A 25,809-nucleotide genomic window follows, 5' to 3' on the forward strand; every position below is an offset into this window, starting at 1 on the left:
AAAAAATATACATATTCTGGGCAACTATCATCCAATAATTAGTTGTTTTTTTACCCAATTTGGAAAGATTTTAACGAATAGCTGCGTGGATAGTATGTTGCCCAGTGATGTTTAAAAATTGGGTCTTTTTTTGCAAAACCTTTTAAGAGTACATATGAAGACAATGATGCTCTGTGTATGTAGTTAAGTATTCAACTTTATTCCCATGAAAAGATGCACTTACAATATATTTTTAAAGATCAAATCTATCCAATAAGTTCATTTGAATGAATACATGTATAGTAAACCGTGGAATGAATATAGTAAACAGTGAAAAAAAGTCCTGTGAGAGTTAATATTCTGGCCCCAAAATGGAACATTTTATAAAGCAGGGTTCCAGGATTTTTCAAAAGGGGAGGACAGAATTTCCCGAGGAAAAAAGGTCTTCGCTCTGAAGGAAGGGGGGGGGGGTGCGGGGGCACGGGTCGACTGTGCCCCTCCGTCCATTGGATCAGCCAGTGATTTTCAGTATGTTTTTTGGAGATCTCGAGAACAAGATGCGTATCTCTGTAGAAGCGCTATTATACTCTGGGAAATTTAGATCGGGGGGGGGGGGGGGTAAAACCCAAATGACAGGACATTCTACAGAGATTTTTTTTAATCATTAAATAACTTAAGTATAACAGTTCAATCAATCTAGCTTATCTGTCGAATAATGTGTAATATCTCTACGGTATCAACTGTTTCTTCATCAAATTTCCTTGTTGCTTTTCACATACTCTTGTTGCATTTTACATTGAATTTGCCGTTTCTTTTGACATTATTTTAACCTATTTCTAATCTAAATCAATGTTTTTAATTTACTCATAGTAATGTGCTCTATAGAATCTATACAACCATGACATGTTTTTATCTAATTCAATCACATTTGGCTTATTGACCTTAACAAACCATTTATTTTCCTTTATTTTTTCATCTTATCGACCATTTGTTTGTGTATTTTGATATAAAAAATAATAGAAAACTAATGAATTATGTTATTTTATCAGTCGCAGTGGGCATTTTTTTAATGTTAAGTTAACCCATTATATGTGTCTTACCTTTGTATACTTTTACAATTTCTTTCAAGCTTTTGTCAATTAAACATTTTGAGCCTGTGAGCTGCCTGTTTAATTTTCAATAAGCCAATTCAATTCAATATCATCAAATTGAGAAAACGAAAGTAATTGAGAAAAAGGAAAATAATATATTATATCAATACATCTCTGAAGTAAGTTGATATTAATATTAACATGATTATCAGAACTTAAGTAAAATTCTGTAAAAACACAATTGAGTCCAATAATCTTGAATTGCCTCGAGTGTGTCTTCTGTAGGCTACTCTTTGTATTCGAGGATTAATTAGCTGGAAATGAAATGAAATATATGGGAAAATCATGATGATCGGACTATTTAGTTTGATTTGTGAAAAAAATACTGACTGAAAAAACAACTAAAAACTTATGACAAGAAATCATGAAAAGAGCTTTATAAGTGTATGTATGGTAATATAGAGCAAAAAAACCTTTCTACTGTTACGGAAATAGAGTAGGTCATTGGTTTATATATCATTAGATATCTCATTGAGCTACAATGTCTCACCTACGACATAGTATGTATAAGAAGAGATTAGCTTGACTCATAACGTCTTAACTACGATCAAATAGAGATTAGTTTGACATAATCGTGGCCCTGAATGTCCCACCTACGATGGGCTACGATGTAAGAAGAGGAATGAATGAATGTTATACTTATAGGATATATGACACGGAATGTCTTACCTCCGATATAAGAAGAGGTCTGCTCGACCCAGAACGTTGAGAAATCTTTCACAAAGGTCGCCCTAAAATAGAACAAGTACATTCTCCAAATAATTCTTTTACAAACGCATGAATATGTAAAATTATATTTTTGTCGCTTGCATGACATTAATTAACCACCCGCCCACAAATTCAAGAAAATTGAAAAATAATGCAAGGATAAATGAAATTTGATGTACGGCAATATCCATATCAATATTTCATTGATAAAGCTGTCACTTATATCAGTTATCACTATCTATTACTGTTTTCTGCAAATGCACGTGTAGACAGTCATAATTTGTCAACGACTCAAAATTTGCGGTCTATGTAAAAACTAAGCGAGTGTTCATTGTTTTTGGCCATCTTAATGATCTACACTAAACCCGGGCTTTTACGCCCGTCCTATACCCACTATTTTCTGACTATTTGAAATTAACTACTAAAGGATTCAAAAATAAACATTGAGGTGATCAAAATGTATATTACAAATGTATAGTAAGAAATTTTGGCAATAACCAAGCAATCATGGCTTACAGTGTGAGATTTAATGACTGAAAAATGTGTTTTCAGCGTACACCCTTATAAATAAATAATAATAACGTTTTATTTACCCAGGGTATAGCCACTTCAGTTAGGAAACTGCTCTACCAGCGGGCCCTGCATAACACAACATGTTATTATTACCCTTCTCCAACCTAAATGCTGAGCGCCTAGCAAGAAGGAAGAAGGTCCCATTTTTATAAGTCTTTGGTCTGACTCGGCCGAGGATCGAACCCACGACCTCCCGTTCATGACGTGGACGCTCTACCGCTGAGCCACCATGCCCTTATGTAGTGTAAACGCTTATTATGATTAGATCAAACACTCAAAGATTAGCATTTTAAAGCAAACTGTTTTCACATCATCAGTTCTACACTATTTTTCAACCACGATTAGAAATGAAACAGAGGTGACTTCAGTTTGAAAAGGATATAGTTTGGTCAAACAGCTTTATTCACATGTTGTTCCCACTTACTTGCATCATTTACATTCCCTTTTGGAGGCCTATTCATCTTTCTATTCAATTTGTTTAGTCTGGTTTTTGCTTTGTCAATTTTTTTCGGCTACGAAAATTTTTCCTCTGCAAAATTGCCCCTACTTAATTTTGGAAAATCCTGGATCCGCCCCTGCCATTGTTCTTTCTTCCACCTTCGTGAGTTTCCTGATTTGAACTTACACAACATAAACGTCGCCAGGATTTGAATCTTGTGGTGCTGTCCACGTGAACGTGTTGGTGGCCCCTTTATCATTCCCATTTGCATGTGTAACGGCGTCAGGGTTCCCGTTACATGATATGGTCCTGAAATTAGCAGTATTCTCCACTGTCCATGTACCGACGACACCATCGCTGTCCTTTCTACGCATCTGCATCAGAATTCCTTTGAATCCCGACGAAACAGTCGATGTGTCAGTGACAGTGACTGTAACAATAAATTAAGTTTGAAGAATAAAAATCACCATCCGAATATCTTAGGGACTATGAGAATTTAGAGTCCATGATTCCCAACAATGTATGCTTACCTTTATGATTAGCAACTCGTTATGTTAGCAAGTTACCAGAGGTATTGGCATATTATTTAAACTGAAATATTGTCTTTCCGAAAGATCACTATTTATGTTGTACAAATCTTTTATTTTCTCGCATATAACATATTGCAATATATTGTGTGCGCGCGCGCGCGTGTGTGTGTGTGGGGGGGGGGGGGGTGGGGGAATAGCAATAAAACGAAAATAGAATCAAAAGCAGGCCCTCAGCATTTTTTTCAAACTCGCATTTTTTTTAGCACATACTGATCATATTTTTCTATCAATGAAATATTAAAAATTCATGACATTCATACTTTCCAAACTGCGATTTTTATGTACAAATTCTCAACCAAATCTACACTCTTTCATTAAGATAATACAATAGCAACACTCTTTCATATCCTACACATCACTCATCAAACATTTACTTATAAACAAACCCGAAAATTAGCGCAGAAAACGGTCAGACATCACTGCCCAAATATTTGGAAAGATTTGCCCAATAATATCAAACTCACTATCTTTTCTTTCAAAGCGTCATTAAAACATTATCTTTTATCCAAATATTCTTAAATATCACACCTGCACTTTCACCCACTTGCACACACACGCACATACAATCTCTCCTCTTTATCCTTTACTGATGATTTGTAAAGACAGATTTTTCTTCTAGACTTATAAGCAATATAATTGGTTTCCATGTAGCCCTTTTCCCTTATGGCTGCTATTACTCAAGCATTTATTTTGCGTATATAGTTTGCCACTGCATATTTGTTTTACTTCGTCTCATGCATACATTGTATTTATGCATAAATTTTGTTATTACTCTGTTGTAAATTTATCACATTGCAATGTACTTTAATGTCATACTACGATTATGTTTATGTATTGTAAATTTATTTTGACTTTACAATATTAAAAAAATGCAGAAACCCCTGAAAAAATCACAATAGGTGGGTCTTCATCAGCTCGAGCTTGAAGAATAGCACGCTAATGTGGGATCAGAGAAATAAGCCCGAAGTCAGTGGGAGTGTGCGATCCCGTCTTCACCAGCTCGAGCTCGAGTTTAAGCCCGAAACTGGAGCATGCGCGCTTCAAAGGAACAAGCGCGCGGTTTTAAAATTTTACCGCGCCAACATTCGGACCGTCTGCGTAAGATCGTATCTCTGTGGCGTACGTACACAGAACGTGTGCGTACACGTACACGTGTGTTTTGTTGTTTGTAAGAGCGGAAATTGATTGTTGCAGTGCATGGTGGTATCGATAAACCCGAAATTTGAGCTCGAGCTGGTGAAGACGCGAAAAGAATAGCGCGCTATTTTGCGAATTAGCTCGCTATTCTGAAAATAAGTCCAAGATTTTGGTGGTTTATTTTTCGATCAGAATAGCGCGCTATTTCCGTCTTCATTGCAAAATTAGCTCGCTATTCTCTGATCGGGCTAATTCACTGGATCGGATCAGGAATAGCGCGCTATTCTTCAAGCTCGAGCTGGTGAAGACGCACCTTATGTGCCGAACATTTTCAAGGAACAGAATTGTTTTGGTTATGCAGTTTACAACTGATGTCAGATCCTCACATAAATTTTCAATGTTTCTTTCATATGGATATTTTGAACAATATAGGCACATTTTTTTTTTTACTGGTTACTTTCATAAATGACCTTTTTATTGATGAATATCACACAACTCATATATACAAATTAATCAATTATTAATAAAAAAATAATCAAATATTAATTGAAAATTAATTAATAAGAAACCAATAAAGGATAACCATGATAACCATTTTTTAGCGAACAAGATGCAAGGGTAACACAGATATGAACATAAAAGTCGAACAAATACATGTAAGAAACATGATTGTAAAGAGATTAAAAAAAAATCATGAAGAAAGTACATTCTTGAAAGAGGATAATGATAAGCCAGTAAATTCATTGCACAACAATGATATTGAAGAAATCATCAATGTTAAGGTGGTGTCACACCTTGGCGTTTTAGACAGCGTATGCCCGACGTATCAACATTTCTCTAAAACGTCGGCATACGCTGAACTTTGATTTTTTTTCAACTCTGGGCGTATACTTAGCGTATTCATAACGAGTTGGACGTATACATAACGTATTAGTAACTTATATCGAACGCTTCGTTAACTTATAAGTAACGTATTCCAACGAATGCTTAGCGTATTGCTGGCGTACACAACTTATGCCCTACGATAGCCTAACTTACGCATAGCGCGCGGCAGCGTATTGCTGACGAACACGTGTCGTAGCCTATAAAAAGGCTGCCGCTCGACTATTCAAATCATAACCGCACGATATATCACCTATCAACACCACCGCCATGCCGAAGAAAACTCCTGTGAACCCCACCTTTATATACCAATTCCTATAAACATGATAAACGTTGTCAATACGCCATTATACGGTAGCTGTAAGTTATAAACACATTCAGTAAGTTTTGTGGTCGTCCGGAGCACGTCTTCATACGTCAATATACGTTGGAGTTAAGTTACACATACGTTCAAAGCACGTTACTCATAGGTTAGAAGTAAGTTTACACTGGACATTATCTCGACGTACATCGACTTATGAGTAACTTACGAGTAACGTGTGTCAACGTGTATCAACGATCGCGTAACTTGCCTACAACTTGTGGCCCGCGTATGCGGGACGTATGAGCCATACGCTGGCATACGTCGAAAAATTTTGTGCTTGCACAAAATTTTTCGACGACCTCGCCGTATGACGACGTATACCTGCGTGTTTTAGCGTACTCTTAACGTATGCAAAACTTACCCGTAACGTATTCGACGTACGCCAGCGTATTCGCCAAATTCCTCATACGTCGGGCATACGCTGTCTAAAACGCCAAGGTGTGACAGCGCCTTTAAAATCATATACATTTGATTATGCTTCTACATTGTAATGGTCATAAATCTAACCGAGCAGCTTAATCATTGTGAAGTAAAACAGACATTTGGCTGTAACAAAGAAGATGGGGAAAAGTGGGTAACAGATACACTGTAAAAACTGTGGTGTTAAAACTGACACCAATTGTGTTAATAGAGGACCACACCTTGATGTGTTAAATTAACACCCTAGAGATTGAACATAACACAAGAGTGTAAATGTAACAACCATAGGTGTTGTAATAACACCTATAGGTGTAAAACTAACACCACCAATTTAACACCGGTGTAAAATAACTGGTGTGGTCCTCTTGCACCGGTTAACACTACAGTTTTTGCTGTGTAGACAGAGAAAGGGGGCGAGAGAGAAAGAGAGAGAGAGAGAGGGGGGGGGTGGGTGAATGTCAGTGGAGCAATGTTGACGAACGAGGTCGTGATCTCCCCCCCCCCCACAAATACCCCATCCATAAAAAAGCTTGAAAATTGTGACCCACCAGATAAGGTCCCTCCAGGTGGGTACTTATCACTTGATATCGTAATGGAATAAGGACTATCCTCGGTCTGTGGCAACACGGAGTGACCAGGCACCATGGTGTCACATCTTGAAACAGGAGCGCCAGATGGATATCCGCTGGTCTCTATGGCAACCAAGAAGACGAAGGCTACTGTCCTTGCAATCTTCATGTTGGGCTTTGAATTGGAATGCGATCATTATCAGAATTATGCTATTATTCTATGATTATTTTTATTATTATTATGTTATTATTGTTATCATTATAATTATTATATCTATTATTATCAATATTATTGCATTGTATATTTAAAAAAAAATACTGAAAAAAGCAGCCGAAATGCTGAATTACAATCAGTTCTATTGCACAAAATATGGCCATTTCTTTAGTACCCAAATTAAAATCTGGGTCATATCGAATTGTTGAAATAGCAAATGCAGAATTCTATAACAACTTTGATATCAGCCATTCTAGTCGAATGATTTCAGTAGCTTAAAAACTTTATTGTAAATTTGCTATAACATCAATTATAATGAAATGGATCAATTCTCTGTCAAATTACTCACCTGAGAAAATGAAAACGAACTGTGATCAACGTTATTGAGTCTGAATCCCAGTCATCTGAATTCATATGGCCATTTCTTTAGTACCCAAATTAAAACCTGGGTCATATCGAGTTGTTGAAATAGCAAATGCAGAATTTCTATAACAACTTTGATATCAGCCATTCTAGTCGAATGATTTCAGTAGCTTAAAAACTTTATTGTAAATTTGCTATAACATCAATTTTAATGAAATGGATCAATTCTCTGTCAAATTACTCACCTGAGAAAATGAAAACGAACTCTGATCAACGTTATTGAGTCTGATTCCCAGTCATCTGAATTCGGATTAACCGATTGGTCTACTTTTATATCTATGATAACGGGTGATTATGTTAACCTTCAATAGCATGTGTTTGCATTACCTATTGTTTTGATGGATCAATATCGATTTAGGATATCATAATGAAATTATTAATTTTAAGTGCTGGCCTTAATGAAAAACGAGACAAAACCGACTTCAACCGGAATTTCTCTTATCACGACCAAGACAAAGGTTGTTTTGGTCTGGGGAATGGTCGGAGGTAAGGTCATAGTAGTGCCTTTCTGGCCAAAGTTACTCCGACCTTCCTTCGACCAAGCTACACCTACTGGTTTCCAGGAGTGTCTTGAGAATATGAACCACTGCTTAGCACTCACATTTCAGACTTCTTGCCAGAAATGCAGAAGAAATATGCATATGAGGTCATTAACATAGACATATTCCGTAATCAGTTTGCATGGGTAATACCAGGGGGTCGATCCATTTTTCAGATGGGGGGGGGGGCAAAATCATTAACGTTCCAAAGGCGCTGGATCGTACAAGACACCCACATATACACAAGCACATACCCACGCACCCTCTCTCTCTCTCTCTCACACACACACAAATATATATGACTCATGAGACACAGACAGGTCGTATCTCACCAACAAATTAATGCGAGCGCGAAGCGCGAGCTGATTTTTTTTTTAGTATACTGGCAGAAAACAAGCGTGCCTGTTTAGAACTGTTTGTAGTAACTCATGAGGATACATATCTCATTACACAGATAGTACGAGTGCCGAGAGTGAGCTAAAATTTCTTTATATTCTAACCTGAAAGCTTGATATTCTAAGCATTTTTGGTACCAATGATTAAGATTGGTATCTAAAAGAAGAATAGATGCGAGCGCGAAGCGCGAGCTGAAAATTTAGATTTTTCGATCTGGAAAAAATGACAGTTTAATGGACGTTTTCGATAGAGAACAAGATATATATCCAAGAAATGATGAATGCAAATCGAAGCAGGAGTTCTTTTGAGGCTTTAAAGTGAAAATGGGACATTTGCATTCTCCTATTTAATCATGAGAAGTATGAGTTTTTGCTACAGAAATGATGCGAGCGCGAAGCGCGAGCTGAAAATTTTTTATATTCCAAGCAGAAAAGCAGGCATTTTGAGCACGATTTTAAATAAAGAACGAGTTGTGTATCTCATTCTCGCTTGCTGAACATTACAATCTTGTTTTTTTTTTTGGCCACATTCGGAATTATTGGGGGGCAAAATGATGTTTGCCCCCAAATATTTCTATTGGTGGGGCGATCGCCCCCCTGCCCCCCCCCCCAGGATCGACGCCTCTGGGTAACACTAATTGTACGCCTCAAGCACTACACTGCATACACGGCAGTGTTTATTTCACACCAGCCTGGATCTATATAGAAACACACCAGAGAAGTGTTGAAACAAAACCGGTTTGGCGTTATGCTAACACCGGATAGACCTTAAAGCAACACCAATTAATGTTAAAACAGTATCGGTTTGATTTTAAACTGGTGTTGTTTCAACACTTCCCTGGCGTGTTCCGATATAAATACCAGGCCGGTGTTAAATTAACACTGGCGTTTTTTGCAGTGTACCCACATGCCAAGCGGCATCGAAATCGGACTATGAAAAGGGTTTGAATAGTTCACCTTTGTTCTTATGAGCTAATCAGAATAAAATCTGCAAATGAGGTCATTAAAATGCACATATTCCATCGTCACGTCTTTGCATGGTTTTCATCTGCACTATACTTGCAGAACGGCATCAAAATCGGAGTTTGCTTTCTTGGTCTGGTTCACCTTTTGGGGGTGAAATTGTTGATGAGAGACACCCATCCATCCACCCATCCATCAATCATCCATCCATCCGTTCAAGCGAAAAGATTCAAGAGATTCAAGATTTTTGTAAAACATGTAATCGCATTATTTACTTGATGTTATATTATTTCTGCATTTAATAAAATATATCATTTACAATAATTTATCAACCCAGAGTTGAAAAATCAAGTAAAAATAAAATAATCCGAAAACAACATGCACTGTTATAACTGTAGACATCCATATTAACGTTTTCCTTATTACAATGGCAAAATGCACATAAAAATAAAATGTGCTGACTTTTACCATGAAATTTTGTCATATCTATTTTAACACAATGGCAAAAATATAGGTCATCACGAACACCAAAGATCAATAAATTCAAATTCAAACCCAAATTCATTTATTTACCACCTCTAAAAACCGAAAAAGATACAGTTCATTAATATGAAATCAATAAAATAATTCCCTAATAATAGAGTAAAATAACAATGAATTTAGGCTATTTAACATTCATTACTGAAAATCTTGCAATTAAATTTTTTAGCAGAAACAAAGATACACATATGCCTTTTGAATCAATTCATATTCACTATCATATTCAATAATGAAAATTCAATGAATTTATCGTCATTTAGATTGAAACATAAGCTTACCTTTAGCATGGACTGCTTCATACAAACAACTAAATCAAAATAAAATTTTATAACTACTTGGCAATTGCTTTAAGCTGAGCAACGATTCTCTATTTCAGTGTCTGCCGTGTAATTCTCACATAAATCCTTGACAAGGTATTTTACCACTCATTAATAAAATCAGTTGAAGTAAATTCTGACTTGCAATAACCCTTCTTCTGAAGGTCAATGATATAAATCAATGTGAAAGTAAAATAATCCAAGAACATAAATTACTATCCAATACGTTACACTGACCATCAGAGAGTTCAGTAAAGCGGAAACCAAATCGAATCAGTTTATATCTATTTTAGCTCGTACTATTTGTAAGAAAGAACAAATTTCAGTCAATTTGAATTGTTCCGTTTATTTCTCATGATTTCCTTTTTATCTCAATAAGTATTTTGGTATACAAAACCAGGGGGAAGTAATACGATGAATGAATTCTTACGTAAACCTCATCTTGATACTGATACAGTTTATAGCAGTGATCCTCTCTTTTATGAAGTGTATCTGAAGTCATTATTTTTCTTTTGTTATATAAAACATTTTTATATCAATCTTATATTGTTTTTAATATCGAAAAAATTGTAATTATATGTTTTACTCATAATTCATGTATCTTTTATTGTGCATTACACAATCATTTGTTCTCCTCTCCTCAAATCCGTGTTTCTACAACATGTTTATCTTAACATTTATATATATCTTCCTCTTTTCTTTTATCTTTCTATCTTTATTTCTACCTATATTTCTTTTTCTTTTACTTCTTTCTTTCTAGTATATTATTGATATTCATTAATTTGATTACAAGAATGTGATTAAAACCATAACTGCGGTCATCATCAGATGCAGACTGCATAGCAATTGCCTGCCTTTCCCTGTCGTTGATGATCTGTCTGTTAATAACACGGTCCCACTTATTGATTCTGTCGTGGATGGCAGATCTAAAATAAAAGTGAAAAATATATGAAACATTTTCCTCCATAACACTCAATAGGAAATAAATGTTTATTATTATGTAGAGTTATTCAATGTAGGTAATATACATGCATCACTTACTCTAAAAATGAACGTAGATACAATTAAACACAGACAGATAAATTATGCAACCCCAATTTCTTTTCAGTGGAGGTGTTAAAAGAATATCAATTTTGCTGTTTAGTCAACAATGAACAAAGAATAAACGTGAACATATATCGAACGTAACATTGAAGGTATATCATAACACCTCAAACAAAATTAATATTATGCACACTACAAGTACAACTATTCGTAATACCCCCATCTACAAAGAAAGGTAACTAGGAGGTTCATTATGATAAAACTGTCGATCACGAAATATAAAATAAGAAGCCTGAACACTTCCAATTGTGGTAAAAATGAATAGTGAAAAAATAGGTGGATAATAATTTAAATTTAGTTCAATGAAATTGAAAATAACGGAGAATTTTAATTGGCACTTTAACAAATTTTGTAAAGTCAACTGTAACTCTTTATATTAGCTTCAGGGAACGTCCCCTGGCAAACTGACTTTGTGCTGGTATGGGAAAAGGGTTTATAGGGAGGCATCACTTTACCTGGTTGGCACGTAGCTCCAGTATAATTGAAAGGACAGTTACACATGTAAGTTGCATTATCCGCAGAGTTCGTACAGTTTCCTCCATTAAGACACGGATTCGAATCACAGGGGTTTACTGGCACGGACAGAAAATTAATGTTAACATTAAGGGGATAAAACAGGGGAACATGCAAATTAATCTTGAAATAAAAAATATTCCTTAAGCTTTCATGAGGAAAAAAAAATCAAATCGACCTCAATTTCTGGAATTATGTCAACTCGGGCTAAATATATAATGCAGTCCTCTTCTTTTTACAGTTATTTTCATTTTTAAAATATATTTTTAGAGGCAACCTATTCTCTTTCTATTTTAATGAGACAATGGAAAAAAGCTCTTGCAAAAGTCGTTCTAGACTTTCCTTGAAAATTTCAAATAAAATTTTAAATAAATTTTTTTCTTCCATTTCAGTACATTTTTCATAAACATAAATTCATACATAAATCAATTTGTTATAAAAAAATATAAGTAAGTACATATTGGGTGTAAGGAAGAAGGCATATACCCTAAAAGCTTAGGCTTGTGGCGGGATACGCCTGACGACAAAAATACAATACAATACAAAGGAAAGGGCAGAGAAAAGAAAAGGAAAGGGAACAAGAGAGGGAGACGTGAGCGGGGAGGTGGGCATGAATTACTAAATAAAATAGAATGCTCAACAAAATATCAGTGGGGGCAAAGTATAAAACGACAACAATTTGTCCATGGTTCATGTTATGTTTGAAGTCAAAAGGAGACGTAAGATCGGAAATATTTATATGTATAACGACAGAAGCAATTTTTTTCATTTTATACTTAAAGCTGGTTGTCGACAAAGATTTTTTTTTTATGTAATCCGGAATTTCTTTCCATATTTTGGGGCCAGTATAACGAATGTTGTGTTGGAAGATTATTTTTCTATGTTTGGGAATGAATATTTGATCGGGTAGCAAAATGATGTGTGTTGGAAACATGTGTAAATGAAGCGCGAAATTTTTGTGGAATTTGAGAATTTAAACATCTGTAAAGAAAATGACATTGTTGAAGTTTGTTGATGTCTTCTAATTTCAACAATTTTAGGGAAGAAACAAATTCGTGGTATTTGCTGGTGGTATATTGACGTCTGGAGAAATAATACGTAAATTTTATTTTGAAGGGAACATATTTTTTTAAGATGGGTTTGATATTTGTTAGCCCAGACTAAATTACAGCAATAAAAATATGGCAGGATTAAAGAGCAATACAATGTACGTAATATAGTTTTAGGCAAGTAAAAACTTAGACGATATATTATTCCAATATTTTTTGCAACTTTGTTCTCAATTTCATTTATGTGATGTATCCATGTTAAATTACTATCATTGATAACGCCAAGAAACCTAGTATTTTCAACTCTGGGAATTATTTGATTGTTAAGCTTCACCACTACATGATTAAGATCAATACGCCTTGTGGAGTTACGGAATATAATGTGGTTGCATTTCTTATAGTTAATGGTAAGCTTGTTCGCACAAAACCATTTACAAACATTTGTTAGTTCAGTATTTACAGTTTCACATAAGTGATAAAGATTTTTTATCAGAATAAACAATATTGGTATCGTCGGCATACATAAAAAAGCAAAGGAGATTTGACGAACGATAAATGTCATTAAAAAATAAAATAAACAAAAGTGGGCCAAGTAATGACCCTTGTGGTACTCCACATTCAATTGTCCTAAGTTCAGACTGAACGGAGTTATAAATGATTACGATTTGAGAGGTAACTAGAAGAAAGGTCGAGGGCAGTTCCACGAATACCATAGTTATCTAGTTATGATATAAGTATTTTATGATTCATAGTGTCAAACGCTTTTGACAAGTCAATAAATATCCCTATTGCAAATGAGTCGTGCTCAAAGAAGTCAATTACGGTATTTTTAATTCAACAAGAGCTAGTTCTGTTGAGTGGTCACTACGAAATCCGTACATAATAGAGTTAGGGCGCTAGTTAAGATGTGGTTTCAGGGTTCAGAATGATATATAATGTGTTTTTAGATTGACTTATTATAAATATTATCGAAGAATGGGCGTCGCGTCAAATTTCATGACACCAATGACGTAGGCCTAATGTTTAATTCAAAACCATGAAAACGTTCTGCTAAGATTGTGTTTCATGAGTACTTAGCGTATATTTGAAATTTCAAGCTCCCCATGACGTATATTGTGATGATAAAAATTTATTTTTGTTTAATCATCAGAAGACAGTTTTTATGGTTCAACGATGACCTTTACAGGCAGAAGTAACAGAAAGGAACTCACCAACCACAAAAACACAACTAACCTATTACTTAAAAAGCAACTTCTTCCTGAGCATAAATTAAATTGGGTATCAGAGGTCTATTCTAGGTACTTGGGTATAGATTTTTCTGTTAATCTAGTAAAAATGGTCGATCATAACTATACTGAAAAAATAAAGAGATAAAACGTCAATTTGTTTCATGGTCTAAAAGAGCTTAACCGTTCTGGGAAGAATTACTGTAGTAAAATCTTTGTTGGTACCGACATTAAATTATTTATTGCTGTCACTTCCAGAACCAAGTCAGGCAATAATGAAAGATATAAATCGTTCAAATGTGTCAACTGTATGATAAAGACGGGGTTAAAATTATAGATTTTTCATACATGCTAAATCTCTGAAGATTTCAAGGATAAGACGATTTTTAAACGAGTCTGAAAACAGGTTTACTTTTCATATGTTCAATGTTTTCTTAAAATCAAACACACAACCTTCACTTTGAAGTAGAAAAATGTAAGGCTCTTGTCAGCTGGTAAGGTTTGTTAGGTTTTCGAGCTGACCTTTGGGGTTGTTTTTTGTTTGATTCCTTTCCAGGCAACAATGGATATTAAAATAAGGTGGTTTCAAAATATTGTATATGAAAGATTCTCTGTTGAAATTTGGTATAGTGGCAAATATGAAATGTACTTTTTACATTGATAATGAAACAAATATGCATATATTTTGCCTTTGTACTTATTTTAAAGTAATATGGTCAAGAATAGAATCATGGATATTTCAAAATGCTCGAGAAGGTGATCGTATTAACGAATGAAAACAAATTGTTTGGATTTTGTGGTACAAATTATAATGTTCCTAACTGTATCACGGTGATCTTAAGAAAAGAGATATATTTAGCCACATTGAGAACAGAGTTACCTTCATTTACTACAATTATGTCCGCTTTAAAACTTTATTATGAAATGGAAAAATATACATATGAAACAAATTTCAGAACAAATAAGATCAGAAAGAAATGGTTTCGTACCAATGTTTATTTCTTTGATATAAGTATCAGATCTCTCATTTATCTTGCCAAATTTGTTTTGGCTGTGTCAATTTATTGTGTAATAAGTCAGTTTGACTATATGTCTATGTATTAGGAAATATGTATATAACATGTTTATTTACTGTTTGTCTGAAAAATGTAAATGTTTATTAAGTGTAATTATGCTTTTTGAAAATAAAGAGCTCTGTAGAAGGGGTGGCGGGGGACATATTACTTACATGTCATTTCACATGTTGATCCAGTAGTGAGTTCTGGACAATTACAGGTGAACATGTTTCCATTTTGATTGCAATCCCCACCGGAAAGACAGGGATTAGGGTTACAAGGGTCAGATGCTGGATCACCTTTTGAAAATAAACATAAAATTTGAATAATGATAAAATCAATAATATTTTTCATCAGAGTCCAAATGATCTTACATTACATGATTTTATATCATTTACTTACATATTGCACAAGGATAAATGAGTCCATACTTTAAATTAATCATGATAATGGTATTGAATAATGATGGTGCAATAACGTTTTTTGTCATATTATCAATCTTCTACGTGAGATGCAGTCTGTGAACATATCACCTCATATGAAATAGGAAACATGCACTGCCCAAGAGAATATTACATATTTGATACCATTTAAAACCTCACTTTGATAAAAATGTATATATTCTTATATCAGACACTAACAATCTGACTAACAACTAAGTATTCCAACTCATACATTCACACATAATATGTGTGAATGTATGAGTTGGAATACTTAGTTGTTACAACATATTATGTTGGAGTTATCTTTCAATCAATTTACTAAATAGCAAATACACATTTCAGGTATAATTAAATGAAATATCAATATATTTTTGTATACATACATATTAAATTGGTGCATGAGCATGGTGTGTGATCGTCATGTTTTATCCATACATCATATTTCAGCTTTAACGTTTGAGGAAGGGAACTCACTTTGTGAGATACACCAGTTGAAAGAAAATACAACGACCCTATCAAACACTTAAACATTCGACAGTAACATGTCTTTTGTGTCTTAGATTGAGAATTTTCTATGATTTTTTTATTTACATGTTACTTACGTTCTATACTGTTTGTTCTCTCTGCCACCCAAAAGACGCTTCTCAACTGGACAAATGTTGCCCTGAAAAAAAAAGACTATGCTGGTCATCTCAATATAAAGATGTACACGTCGGGATGTGAGCCTATCATGTTGTTGGATAACAGTTCTCACGTCCATGGGAGATTCGACAGATAAGTAATGACCTCTACCAACCAAAGGTAAGTTTCATATATTCATGAACTATAATTTCATATTGCCACATATTTTTTTTCAATTTATAGAATCTAATGACCAAACCTCACTTTTATTTTTACAATATACAGTGGTAGGTTATGTTTCTCTGTCAATACTAGCGACCTATATTTATCAATTCATACAAATATGATTTGCCGTTGAAGCATGTCATCGGGTAGGTCTAGTAAGTAACACATCAAGGCTAGTGGGTGATTTCTTGTTCGGTGTTTGGCATTGGTGTTGGACTTTGGATTGCTTCCCCTAGCTCCAAAATCTATTCTGAGTTTGTAAAACTGATCCAGATCACATTATTGACATCTCAAAGAGTAGTGAGTGACTTTTCAGGACCACCTTCATTTTATGTTTGGTGTTATACTCGTGTAAAAATTGACCTAACACCAACACCAATAGGTAAACACTGAACTTGAAATCACCCAGTGTGGATTTTTGAAGATAAAGGTTGGATTATCCTTGACGTGACTTTGGCATTCATCATTGCCAATTCATTTAACAATGAAGTATATCATATTTTTTCAAAAAAAAAAAACTTCCAAAATCTCAGAGACGATCTTAGCTAATTGTTGAGATCGATATGAAGTACATATCCAGGGAACTCCTGAGTCCACAACGCGTTGTTACCGTCGCACCGTTGCAACGGTGCGACGGTAACATCTAGACATAATGTCCCTTATCTGGTGCTTATAGTGACAAAAAAAAAGAACGGGAAAAAGCGAAACAGATTTGATACTTTACGTGAAATAGACAGCTCCGTTAGTTTCAGGAGGTGTCCAATTGAATTCAATAGTAGCTGCTTTGTCGTTATTATTAGCATGAGTTATGGCCGAATTAGCACCTTCGCAGGCCAGATATTTAAAATTAGTGGCGTCCCCATGCGACCATGTACCAATGATTTGGTCTCCATCGCTTGAAGTTTCTCGACGAGCTTGGATCAGAATACCCTTCAAAGCTGCAGAAGCGCTGTCCTTCGAAATTGTGACTAAAGAGAGAGAGAGAGGGGGGGGGGGGGGGGGGGGGGGGGCAGAGAGAAGAGACCGAACAGCGAGTAAAAATGCAAGTAGAGAACGAAATGCAAGTGGAGAACAATACTGACAACATTAAATAAAAAAGATTGGATTTGGGGATATTGTAGACCCAATGATTTTTTTTTTCATTTTCTCGCTTTACGTGGATTGTATTTATTTCTCAACATGCCGGGTCAACATGGCAATACATCTTTCCTGTGACAATCATTTTTATGACAATACCATGCACTTCATTATCGCATTAAGAACAAGAGGTTTTGAACTGTAAGGTTTACACAGTTACTAATGTATTATTAAAAATACAGACCAGTAAAAAAGGAGGTGTTTGAATGCGCTTGCTCACTCGCGCACATTAAAAAAAAAACGCCACAAGTTGTTGGTTTAGTTTTATTCATTCAATGATTGATTCATTGTAAATTTACTTTGTGGGAAAAGAATTGATATATTACATAAATATTCACTCAGATGCGGATGGATTATTCCATTCAGAGCAATTGATATATTGGCTTTATTCTTACCCATCTATTCGAACATCACACCAATGAATCATGCGTTTAACAAATTGAACATTATCATCAGTGCAGTTTTATTTAGATAAGGAATAACTTAAAGGGATTGGTTAACATTGGTTTGACTTTTAAAAAATCTGAGCGAGAAGGTCACACTTGCCACCTGTGTCTGTGATATGTTACAAAAATGAAGCCCTGAAAAAAATGCATTCCAAAATCATTATTTAGTGCTTTAAAAATTGAAATATAAAGCGACCGGAAGCACCATCTTAATTTTATCCCATACAGTTATGTGTACTATTTAGGCGTCAATAAGACGCTTATTTACAAAATCGGGTTTTGCCTTGTAGTTTTAGCTTTTCATTCTCAACAATGGTTGTTTTCAGGGTTTATTAGTTCTAATACATGCACTTGTACACATGATTCATCTTGGTTTGATTATTTCTTAAATCGGCTGCTCACAAAGTTAAACAATACCTTTAATATTCTTAGTCTTGCTGTTTGTGTTATTTTTTTAATAATATGTAGATATTTCACAATGGCAAGAAAAAGAGTGTTAAAATTGCAGAAAAGAAAACATAGAATAAAGTTCACAAAAGTGCAGTATTGATGGATCGTGAAAACCTGCACTTAAACCTAGTTTTGGAATGAGATCCCTGCCTTTATCGTTTTGGACTGTATCCGGTTGTATTCCTCATGCAGCTAACATAACGGAAACAAATATATGCAATGTCATAATACGATTGTTCGCTTCTAGCCATGTGAACATTAAGATAAAACATAGTGCCCAGTCGTTGACTATGACACTATATTTCCACTCTTTTTAAACCAAAATTTGAATAATCATTTGCTATGAAATGAGACTTCAAAATTTGGACTAGTTTAATAAGACAAATAATAATTATCCTTTATCTCTATCTTTCGTGTGGATGTTTAATTGGCTAGTGGTAAATGATTGTATTGTTTCCTGGGCTCGTACTACAAAGTGTTGCTACAGATTCAAACCAAACTCAAATTGATATTGATACACTGCAAAAACTCTGGTGTTGATTTAACACCAGCCCGGAATCTATATATGTCCACACCAGAGAAGTGTTAAACAATACAAGTTTCGTTTGGTCTAATACCAGATAGGTGTTTATACAACACCAGTTAGTATTAAAAACAGCATCGGTTTGATTACAAACTGGTGTTGTTTCAATACTTCTCTGGTGTGGACATAATGATTCCAGGCTGATGATAAATCAACACGGGGTTTATGCAGTGTCATATCTCATAATTACACGTATTCAGATCAATCGCAACTCTATTATATGCAAGACGAGCACCGGGGGACCGTTTCATCAACATTTTTGTCCGACAAGTTGTCAGATCTGACATCTTTCCTTGATTCTGATTGGCTGAGAGGCACTGTTACTATAGTAACTGTCGGATAAAATGGGACTTGTCGGATAAAACGTCCGACACGTCCTTTCATGAAACGCTCCCCGGAAGCCCGTAACACAGAGCTTAGCAATCATCGTAGAGTAATATCTTTAAGATTGATTGCATTGACCAGAATGTAAAATCAAGCGTAACCTTTGTGTTATGGGACACAGCTGTTACCTCATACGTGATATCTGTTGGCATAATCAGGATGATGACACGACCAATGGCCTGTGCAGCTCCAAATATATATCACTGTCACAAAACCTCATCTCATAACTATATGTTTGTCACAACAACTCGTAGAACATCCCTCTCTGCCTATACTTTTGTACTCATCGAGCCATGCAAAACCATTATCTTTCTTTATTTCGAGAACCAAGCTGCTTTGTATCCAGAAATGGTTATATATAACCATCAACGTATACTATAATTATATGCACCCGACCTTATTGCTATTACTGGTATGAAATTTTCCCACCCGATCATGGTATTTCTTTTCCAAGATTGAACTAGGTATGGTAAGTAAACTATCAATGATAAAAGCAGGATTGTGTCTGAGGTTTATTTTTTTTATTTTAGAGTGACAAAAGAGAGAAAGAGGGGTGCTTACCGGTAATCTGCTGTCCTGGCGTATAGGCTGCATGACTTATTGACATGGTATATGGACTATTCGATGTCTGGGGACTTGAAGAATGCTGTGGAGTCATATGACTGCAGGTTTGTATTGGAGCTCCACCTGGGTAGGCTTTGCTGTTGTGAACAAGACACACGATCATGACAACAATTTTCGAAATGACAAGCAAGTTAAAAGGTTTCGAGCTTCCCGCCATTTCCCCCTTCTTCCTATCCTCCAATTGCGTAAACAATCAAATTATTTTCTTAGGCCTTTCTCGTTAATCCCAGTTAACGTCTGATATGTTCTCTACAAAATCGGGAATAACCCCTGCGATTATCACCAAAAAGTCTTTGTTGAAGATTCCACTGCACACAAATAAAATACAAACAACTCGCAGCATTGTGGTTGAGATAGTTTCCGCGTGACTCGTGTTATGAAGTATACTTCCATGGTTTTTCACAAAGTCATGCATGACTGTTCAAAGCCTTGATCTGTAGAGATGTACTGTACGTGCATGGTGCAGAACTCACTGTTTTGTTTGTACCTTTGTCGGGACCTTTGTGATTCTTATTCTGTGCATTGATCATTATGACACAATATCACTGTATTCACTGACAAGTATGCCATAGGCCTACCTTATCACTGTCTACAGTAAAAAAGTGATCGTACACAACAGTCGATTATTCACCTCAAAAGCAAAATGTCGACTGTTTTTGTCTCACCTGCATAGCAGAGTGAGACTATAGGCGCCGCTTTTCCAACGGCGGCGGCGTCAACATCAAATCTTAACCTGAGGTTAAGTTTTTGAAATGACATCATAACTTAGAAAGTATATGGACCTAGTTCATGAAACTTGGCCATAAGGTTAATCAAGTATTACTGAACATCCTATTAGAGTTTCATGTCACATGACCTAGGTCAAAGGTCATTTAGGGTCAGTGAACTTTGGCCGATTGGGGGTATCTGTTGAATTACAATCAAAACTTTAAAAGTTTTTGGATCTGATTCATGAAAATTGGACATAATAGTAATCAAGTATCACTGAACATCCTGTGCAAGTTTCAGGTCACATGATCAAGGTCAAAGGTAATTTAGAGTCAATGAACTTTAGCCGAATCGGGGGTATTTGTTGAATTACCATCATAACTTTAAAAGTATGTTGGTCTAATTCATAAAACTTGCACATAAGAGTAATCAAGTATCACTGAACATCCTGTGCGCATTTTATGTCACATGACCAAGGTCAATGAACTATGGCCATAATGGGGTATCTGTTGAATTACCATCCTATCTCTTTAAAGTGTATTGGTCTAGTTCATAAAACATGGAAATAAGAGTAACCAAGTATCACTGAACATCTTGTGCGAGTTATAGTAGTTTTCAATGTCAGCACTGCTGCTATGTTGAATCGCGTGATGCAGGTGAGACGGCCAGAGGCATTCCACTTGTTTTTTAGACTTGAATTTCTGTAGTACGTTTCAAATTCTCGATTAACTCTATCCAATAAGTGCTCATGGTCGACCGTTATTATTGACGGAGATAGTTTTTGGGCAAAGTGCCCTCTCAAGCAAGATAATTATATACGAAATCCCCTCTCGCTCTCTCTTTCTCACATATACCTTTTTCTTAAAATGTTAAATGATATTTTATTTCTTCCTCTTCAAAACATGAAAAATATTACCATATGTGTCAAACCATACATGAACCTTTTCCACCAGCATACACAGAAATAATAATGAAGTTATTACAAGCTAAATAAACAAAATTACTTAGCATTAATCAATAGAAATTGAAATTCAAATCTACCTGTTTTTCCCCTTCCATTCAAGGCATTCATGAATGTCATTTCCGAAATAACACAGTTCTTACTCAAATTAAAAGGAAAATATAGCAGAGTCCTCATAATATTCCCCGTTTTATCTTCCCTCCTTCACGCCCCCCTTTCCCTCCCCTTAACAACCTAAAAACATACCACTTGCTTTTATCCACATATGCACGCATATCGGTAAAAGATTGTAGGGAGTGACGGTTGCACCACAAATTGTCGCCCCGCGACTATTTGTGCAAAATTTGACACCACATATTGTCACCCCTGCTCAAATTGTCGCCTCATGTATGCAGGCGACAATTTGTGGAGGAGGGACACCACAAATTGCCGCCAAATTTCACTTAACACTTAACAAACAAACAAGCATAATATAGATCATGTAGAGTTGAAAATGCAATTAGACCATTTGGCTATTAGACGTATTGGTCATTAGACCAAGTATATGTTAGACCAATTGCAAATTAGCCCAAATTATAAGTAGACCAATGGGTTAACCTCATGTGTTATTAGACAAACTGAAAATTAGTCCAACTGTTGTTAGACCATGTGGATAAAAACATAATTTTCCATGGGCCCTGCTGCTGTTCTCTATCATTAGCCTCCCCGAAAGTAAATTGCCAGTTGGTCTAAACCCGATTTGACTACTGGCCGTATAGCCCTAGCCTATACATGGTCTAATTCCATATCGTCTACAACCAGTGTACCTTTGGTATAATTGTCATTTTACCTATTTATCATTCCGTCTAATTTTCATTTGGTCTAATTTCTATTTGGTCTAATATCTAATTAGTCTAACACCACTTGGTCAATTCTTGTAACAGACTGGAAATATTTATTTGGGATTTAGACGAAAAGGCGATTAGGGCAGCTCCAAGGTAACGGAGTGACATTCATAAACAAACTTTAGCATTCAAACAAATTTATTACCTATATTTGAATCATTATTTGCAAATAAATAGTACCTGACAGTAGTCATGGTAGTTCCTGAAACCCACTTTTAGAAATATTAACATTTGTTTGAGCGATCCACTTAATGAAAGAGATATGAATATTCATAATCATGGTTACATAGTGACAGATTATGGACTTTTAGGATAAAACATATCACCCAGTGGCGTAACTACGGGGGGGGGGACATGGGGGGCACGTTCCCCCTCCCCCCTTCGGCTGGCAAAAAAAAACGGGGAAGAGGAGAAAAAGGGGGAGAAAGGAAGAGAAACGTAGTGGGGAAAAAAGAAATCATGTTCACTATAAATGTCATATTATATCATAATTATGTTATATTACATAAGAGGCATTTTTCATAACTTTATGAAACATTATTTGCTCAGGGCCTATGTTTTTATTGTTCCTGGTGTGGCATAGACTGTTTAACGAGATATATAACCCTGTTGTACTAAACATCCCGTTTTCAAATCAATATACTGTACACCAAATATATTTTCTCGAAATTCGAGTTATTATTATTTCATGTACTGTAATTCGATTCTTTTTCATGACTATAATTAAAGTGATTGCCCTTTTTAAGGTCTTGATATAAAACATTTCCTGTCCGTACTAACGTTCGCATTAGTTCTTTGGTAAGATGTCTGCTCTTTATGAATTCCTAAAATCAGTCCTTAAACTGTCTATTTTTCTGATCTCAATATCAAAAATTTTCAGCTCACGCTTCGCGCTCGCATCATTTGTTTAGTGAAATACGTACGGACTTAGTGAATTCCTGCAAACAAGCCTTAGAATGCCTCTCTTCAGGTCTGAATTTTCAGCTCGTGCTTCGCGCTCGCAGTATTTGATTGGTGAGATCATGATTACCATGTCTACACAAAGTGATAAATGTGTTTAGATGTAATTCTAACAAAATCAGCAAAGTATGGTACTAGCAATAGATGATTATGCTGAGATATGAATACTCTTAATGGATTTCTAAATTATATTCCCTGTTTGGGGTCAATATATACAAAAAAATTCAGCTCGCGCTTCGCGCTCGCATTGTGTGTTTAGCGAGACAGGTACGTATCATTATTTAAAAAAAAATGCTTATAATACCCCTTTTTAGGTCTGAATATCAAAAATTTTCAGCTCGCGCTTCGCGCTCGCATTATTTAATCAGTGAGATATATATCCGTTTAAAGGCACTGCATGTCCTTAAAATGTCTCTATTAGGTCAGCATACCTGGCAACTGAGCGCGCTCCCTAAGTGACTCGGAATTTTTGCTGGTGCCCCCCCCCCCATGCTGTGACCCACGGTACGCCACTGATATCACCCAAACACTGTTGACTTTAAATGGTTATCACAAGTTAGTTATTTATTGGATTTCTGTTGTTCTATCTAATAATATTATTCATTACATTGGTGCACAATTTTGTTAATTACGACTTAAAACCAATACCCGGTTACGGAGTGAGGGTTACAGAGTTACATCTGAAATATCAACACACAGGCAATGTAAAATAAACTTATATTTGAAATTTTCTTTGAATATGATGTAAAATGATTTACAAAGCAAGCAATATTTCTACTGTTAAATTAAAATTAAGCAACAAAATAGGAATATGTAGTCCCATGTATAGAACGTTTTTATATGGCTTGGATTCTCCTATAAGGAGATGCATAAGAAAGAAAAAAGTTGTGGCTGATTAATATGTTCCCCTTTTGTATTTATGAAATTCCATATGAGTTTTGATAGAAAAATTTGAAATAGAGCCGATATATTTTTTTTGACAAGGTACATTTTTCCTTGGAATTGTCCAATAAACCATTAGGCTATTCGACGATTCGGCAATTATACCGACCAACTATAGTCCTATACATGATTACACATGGCAAGGTTGAAGTTAGATCAAACCATTACTAGAGTAAATGGGTTTAGCTTGTATGGTATTAGACGATCAGAAAATTTGACCATTTGATACTGCCAGGCCAGGTGGATATACCCCCCCAAAAACACCTATAATAATAATACACACATATTTACCGTTTTTCAACATGTTTTTATTAAGGATTTCATTCAAATGAATTACATAAACTCCAGATAAATAAAAAAAAATACAAATTTTCATTTTATATCAACAACGATATGCAAAAAAAATACATGTAAAGTTACCGAAAACTGAAGCAAATAAGGACGGAATGAAATTCCTTAAAATTATACTTTTATATAAAAAAAAACAACATGCACACATACCCTCACCAACACAACACTCACCTCTAACACAATGTACACTACCTTACCACAAACGACACACACCAGGGGGGCGTTTCATGAAAGGACTTGTCGGACGTTTTATCCGACAAGTCCCATTTTATCCGACAGTTACCATAGGAACAGTGCCTCTCAGCCAATCAAAATCATGGAAAGATGTCAGATCTGACAACTTGTCGGATGAAAATATTGATGAAACGCTCCCCAGGACGTACATACACTACACACCAGGCTGGTGGTTGAAGAAAATTTGTGTAATCATGGTAATAGTCGACATTTTGTTGTTCGAGGTGTTTTTTGCCGAGTTGGCACAGATATGCTTAAAGGACAAGTCCACCCCAACAAAAAGTTGATTTGAAAAAAAGGAGAAAAATCCAACAAGCAAAGCAATGAAAATTTCATCAAAATCGAATGTAAAATAAGATAGCTATGACATTTTAAAGCTTCGCTTAATTTCACAAAACAGTTATATGCACATCCTGGTCGGTGTGCGAATTGGCAGACCGATGACGTCACCCACTCACTATTTCTTTTGTATTTTATGATATGAAATATAAAATATTCCAATTTTCTCCTCCTTGTCAAGTGAAACAAAGTCGTATTTCTCCCTGAACATGTGCAATTACCATTATTTTAACAGTTTATGGTTAAATTAATTTAGTCCTTATTGTCAAATCTGTAAAAATGGAAATATTGTATTATTCAAGCCATAAAAAGCAAAAGAAATAGTGAGTGATGGACATCATCGACTTTCTCATTTACATATCGCTGA

General features: G+C 35.3%; 1 protein-coding gene across 4 annotated transcripts; it reads right to left on the minus strand.

Annotated features, from left to right (window-relative positions):
- Window positions 1-180: 180 nt before the first annotated feature.
- On the minus strand, window positions 181-20,714 carry LOC121408360 (putative defense protein 3). Of its 4 annotated transcripts, XM_041599805.1 has the most exons (6): window positions 20,001-20,643; window positions 17,164-17,407; window positions 16,196-16,257; window positions 15,324-15,449; window positions 11,763-11,879; window positions 10,913-11,129 (listed from the first exon to the last, which is right to left on the minus strand). In XM_041599805.1, the coding sequence occupies exons 1-6, from the start codon at window positions 20,218-20,220 to the stop codon at window positions 10,990-10,992; spliced, it is 909 nt and encodes a 302-aa protein (XP_041455739.1). In that variant the 5' UTR covers window positions 20,221-20,643; the 3' UTR covers window positions 10,913-10,989. The 4 variants fall into 4 exon arrangements, with proteins under 4 accessions (XP_041455741.1, XP_041455740.1, XP_041455742.1 ...); XM_041599807.1 differs by lacking the exons at window positions 10,913-11,129; window positions 11,763-11,879; window positions 15,324-15,449; ... (1 more) ...; window positions 17,164-17,407; window positions 20,001-20,643 and adding exons at window positions 181-1,384; window positions 1,800-1,861; window positions 3,037-3,280; window positions 6,792-6,987; window positions 7,635-8,121; XM_041599806.1 differs by lacking the exons at window positions 10,913-11,129; window positions 11,763-11,879; window positions 15,324-15,449; window positions 16,196-16,257; window positions 17,164-17,407 and adding exons at window positions 181-1,384; window positions 1,800-1,861; window positions 3,037-3,280 and having other exon boundaries at window positions 20,001-20,714.
- Between the last annotated feature and the right edge of the window lie 5,095 nt (window positions 20,715-25,809).

The sequence above is a fragment of the Lytechinus variegatus genome, chromosome 2 (genome assembly GCF_018143015.1).
Source record: "Lytechinus variegatus isolate NC3 chromosome 2, Lvar_3.0, whole genome shotgun sequence".
Classification (NCBI taxonomy): Eukaryota; Metazoa; Echinodermata; class Echinoidea; order Temnopleuroida; family Toxopneustidae; genus Lytechinus; species Lytechinus variegatus.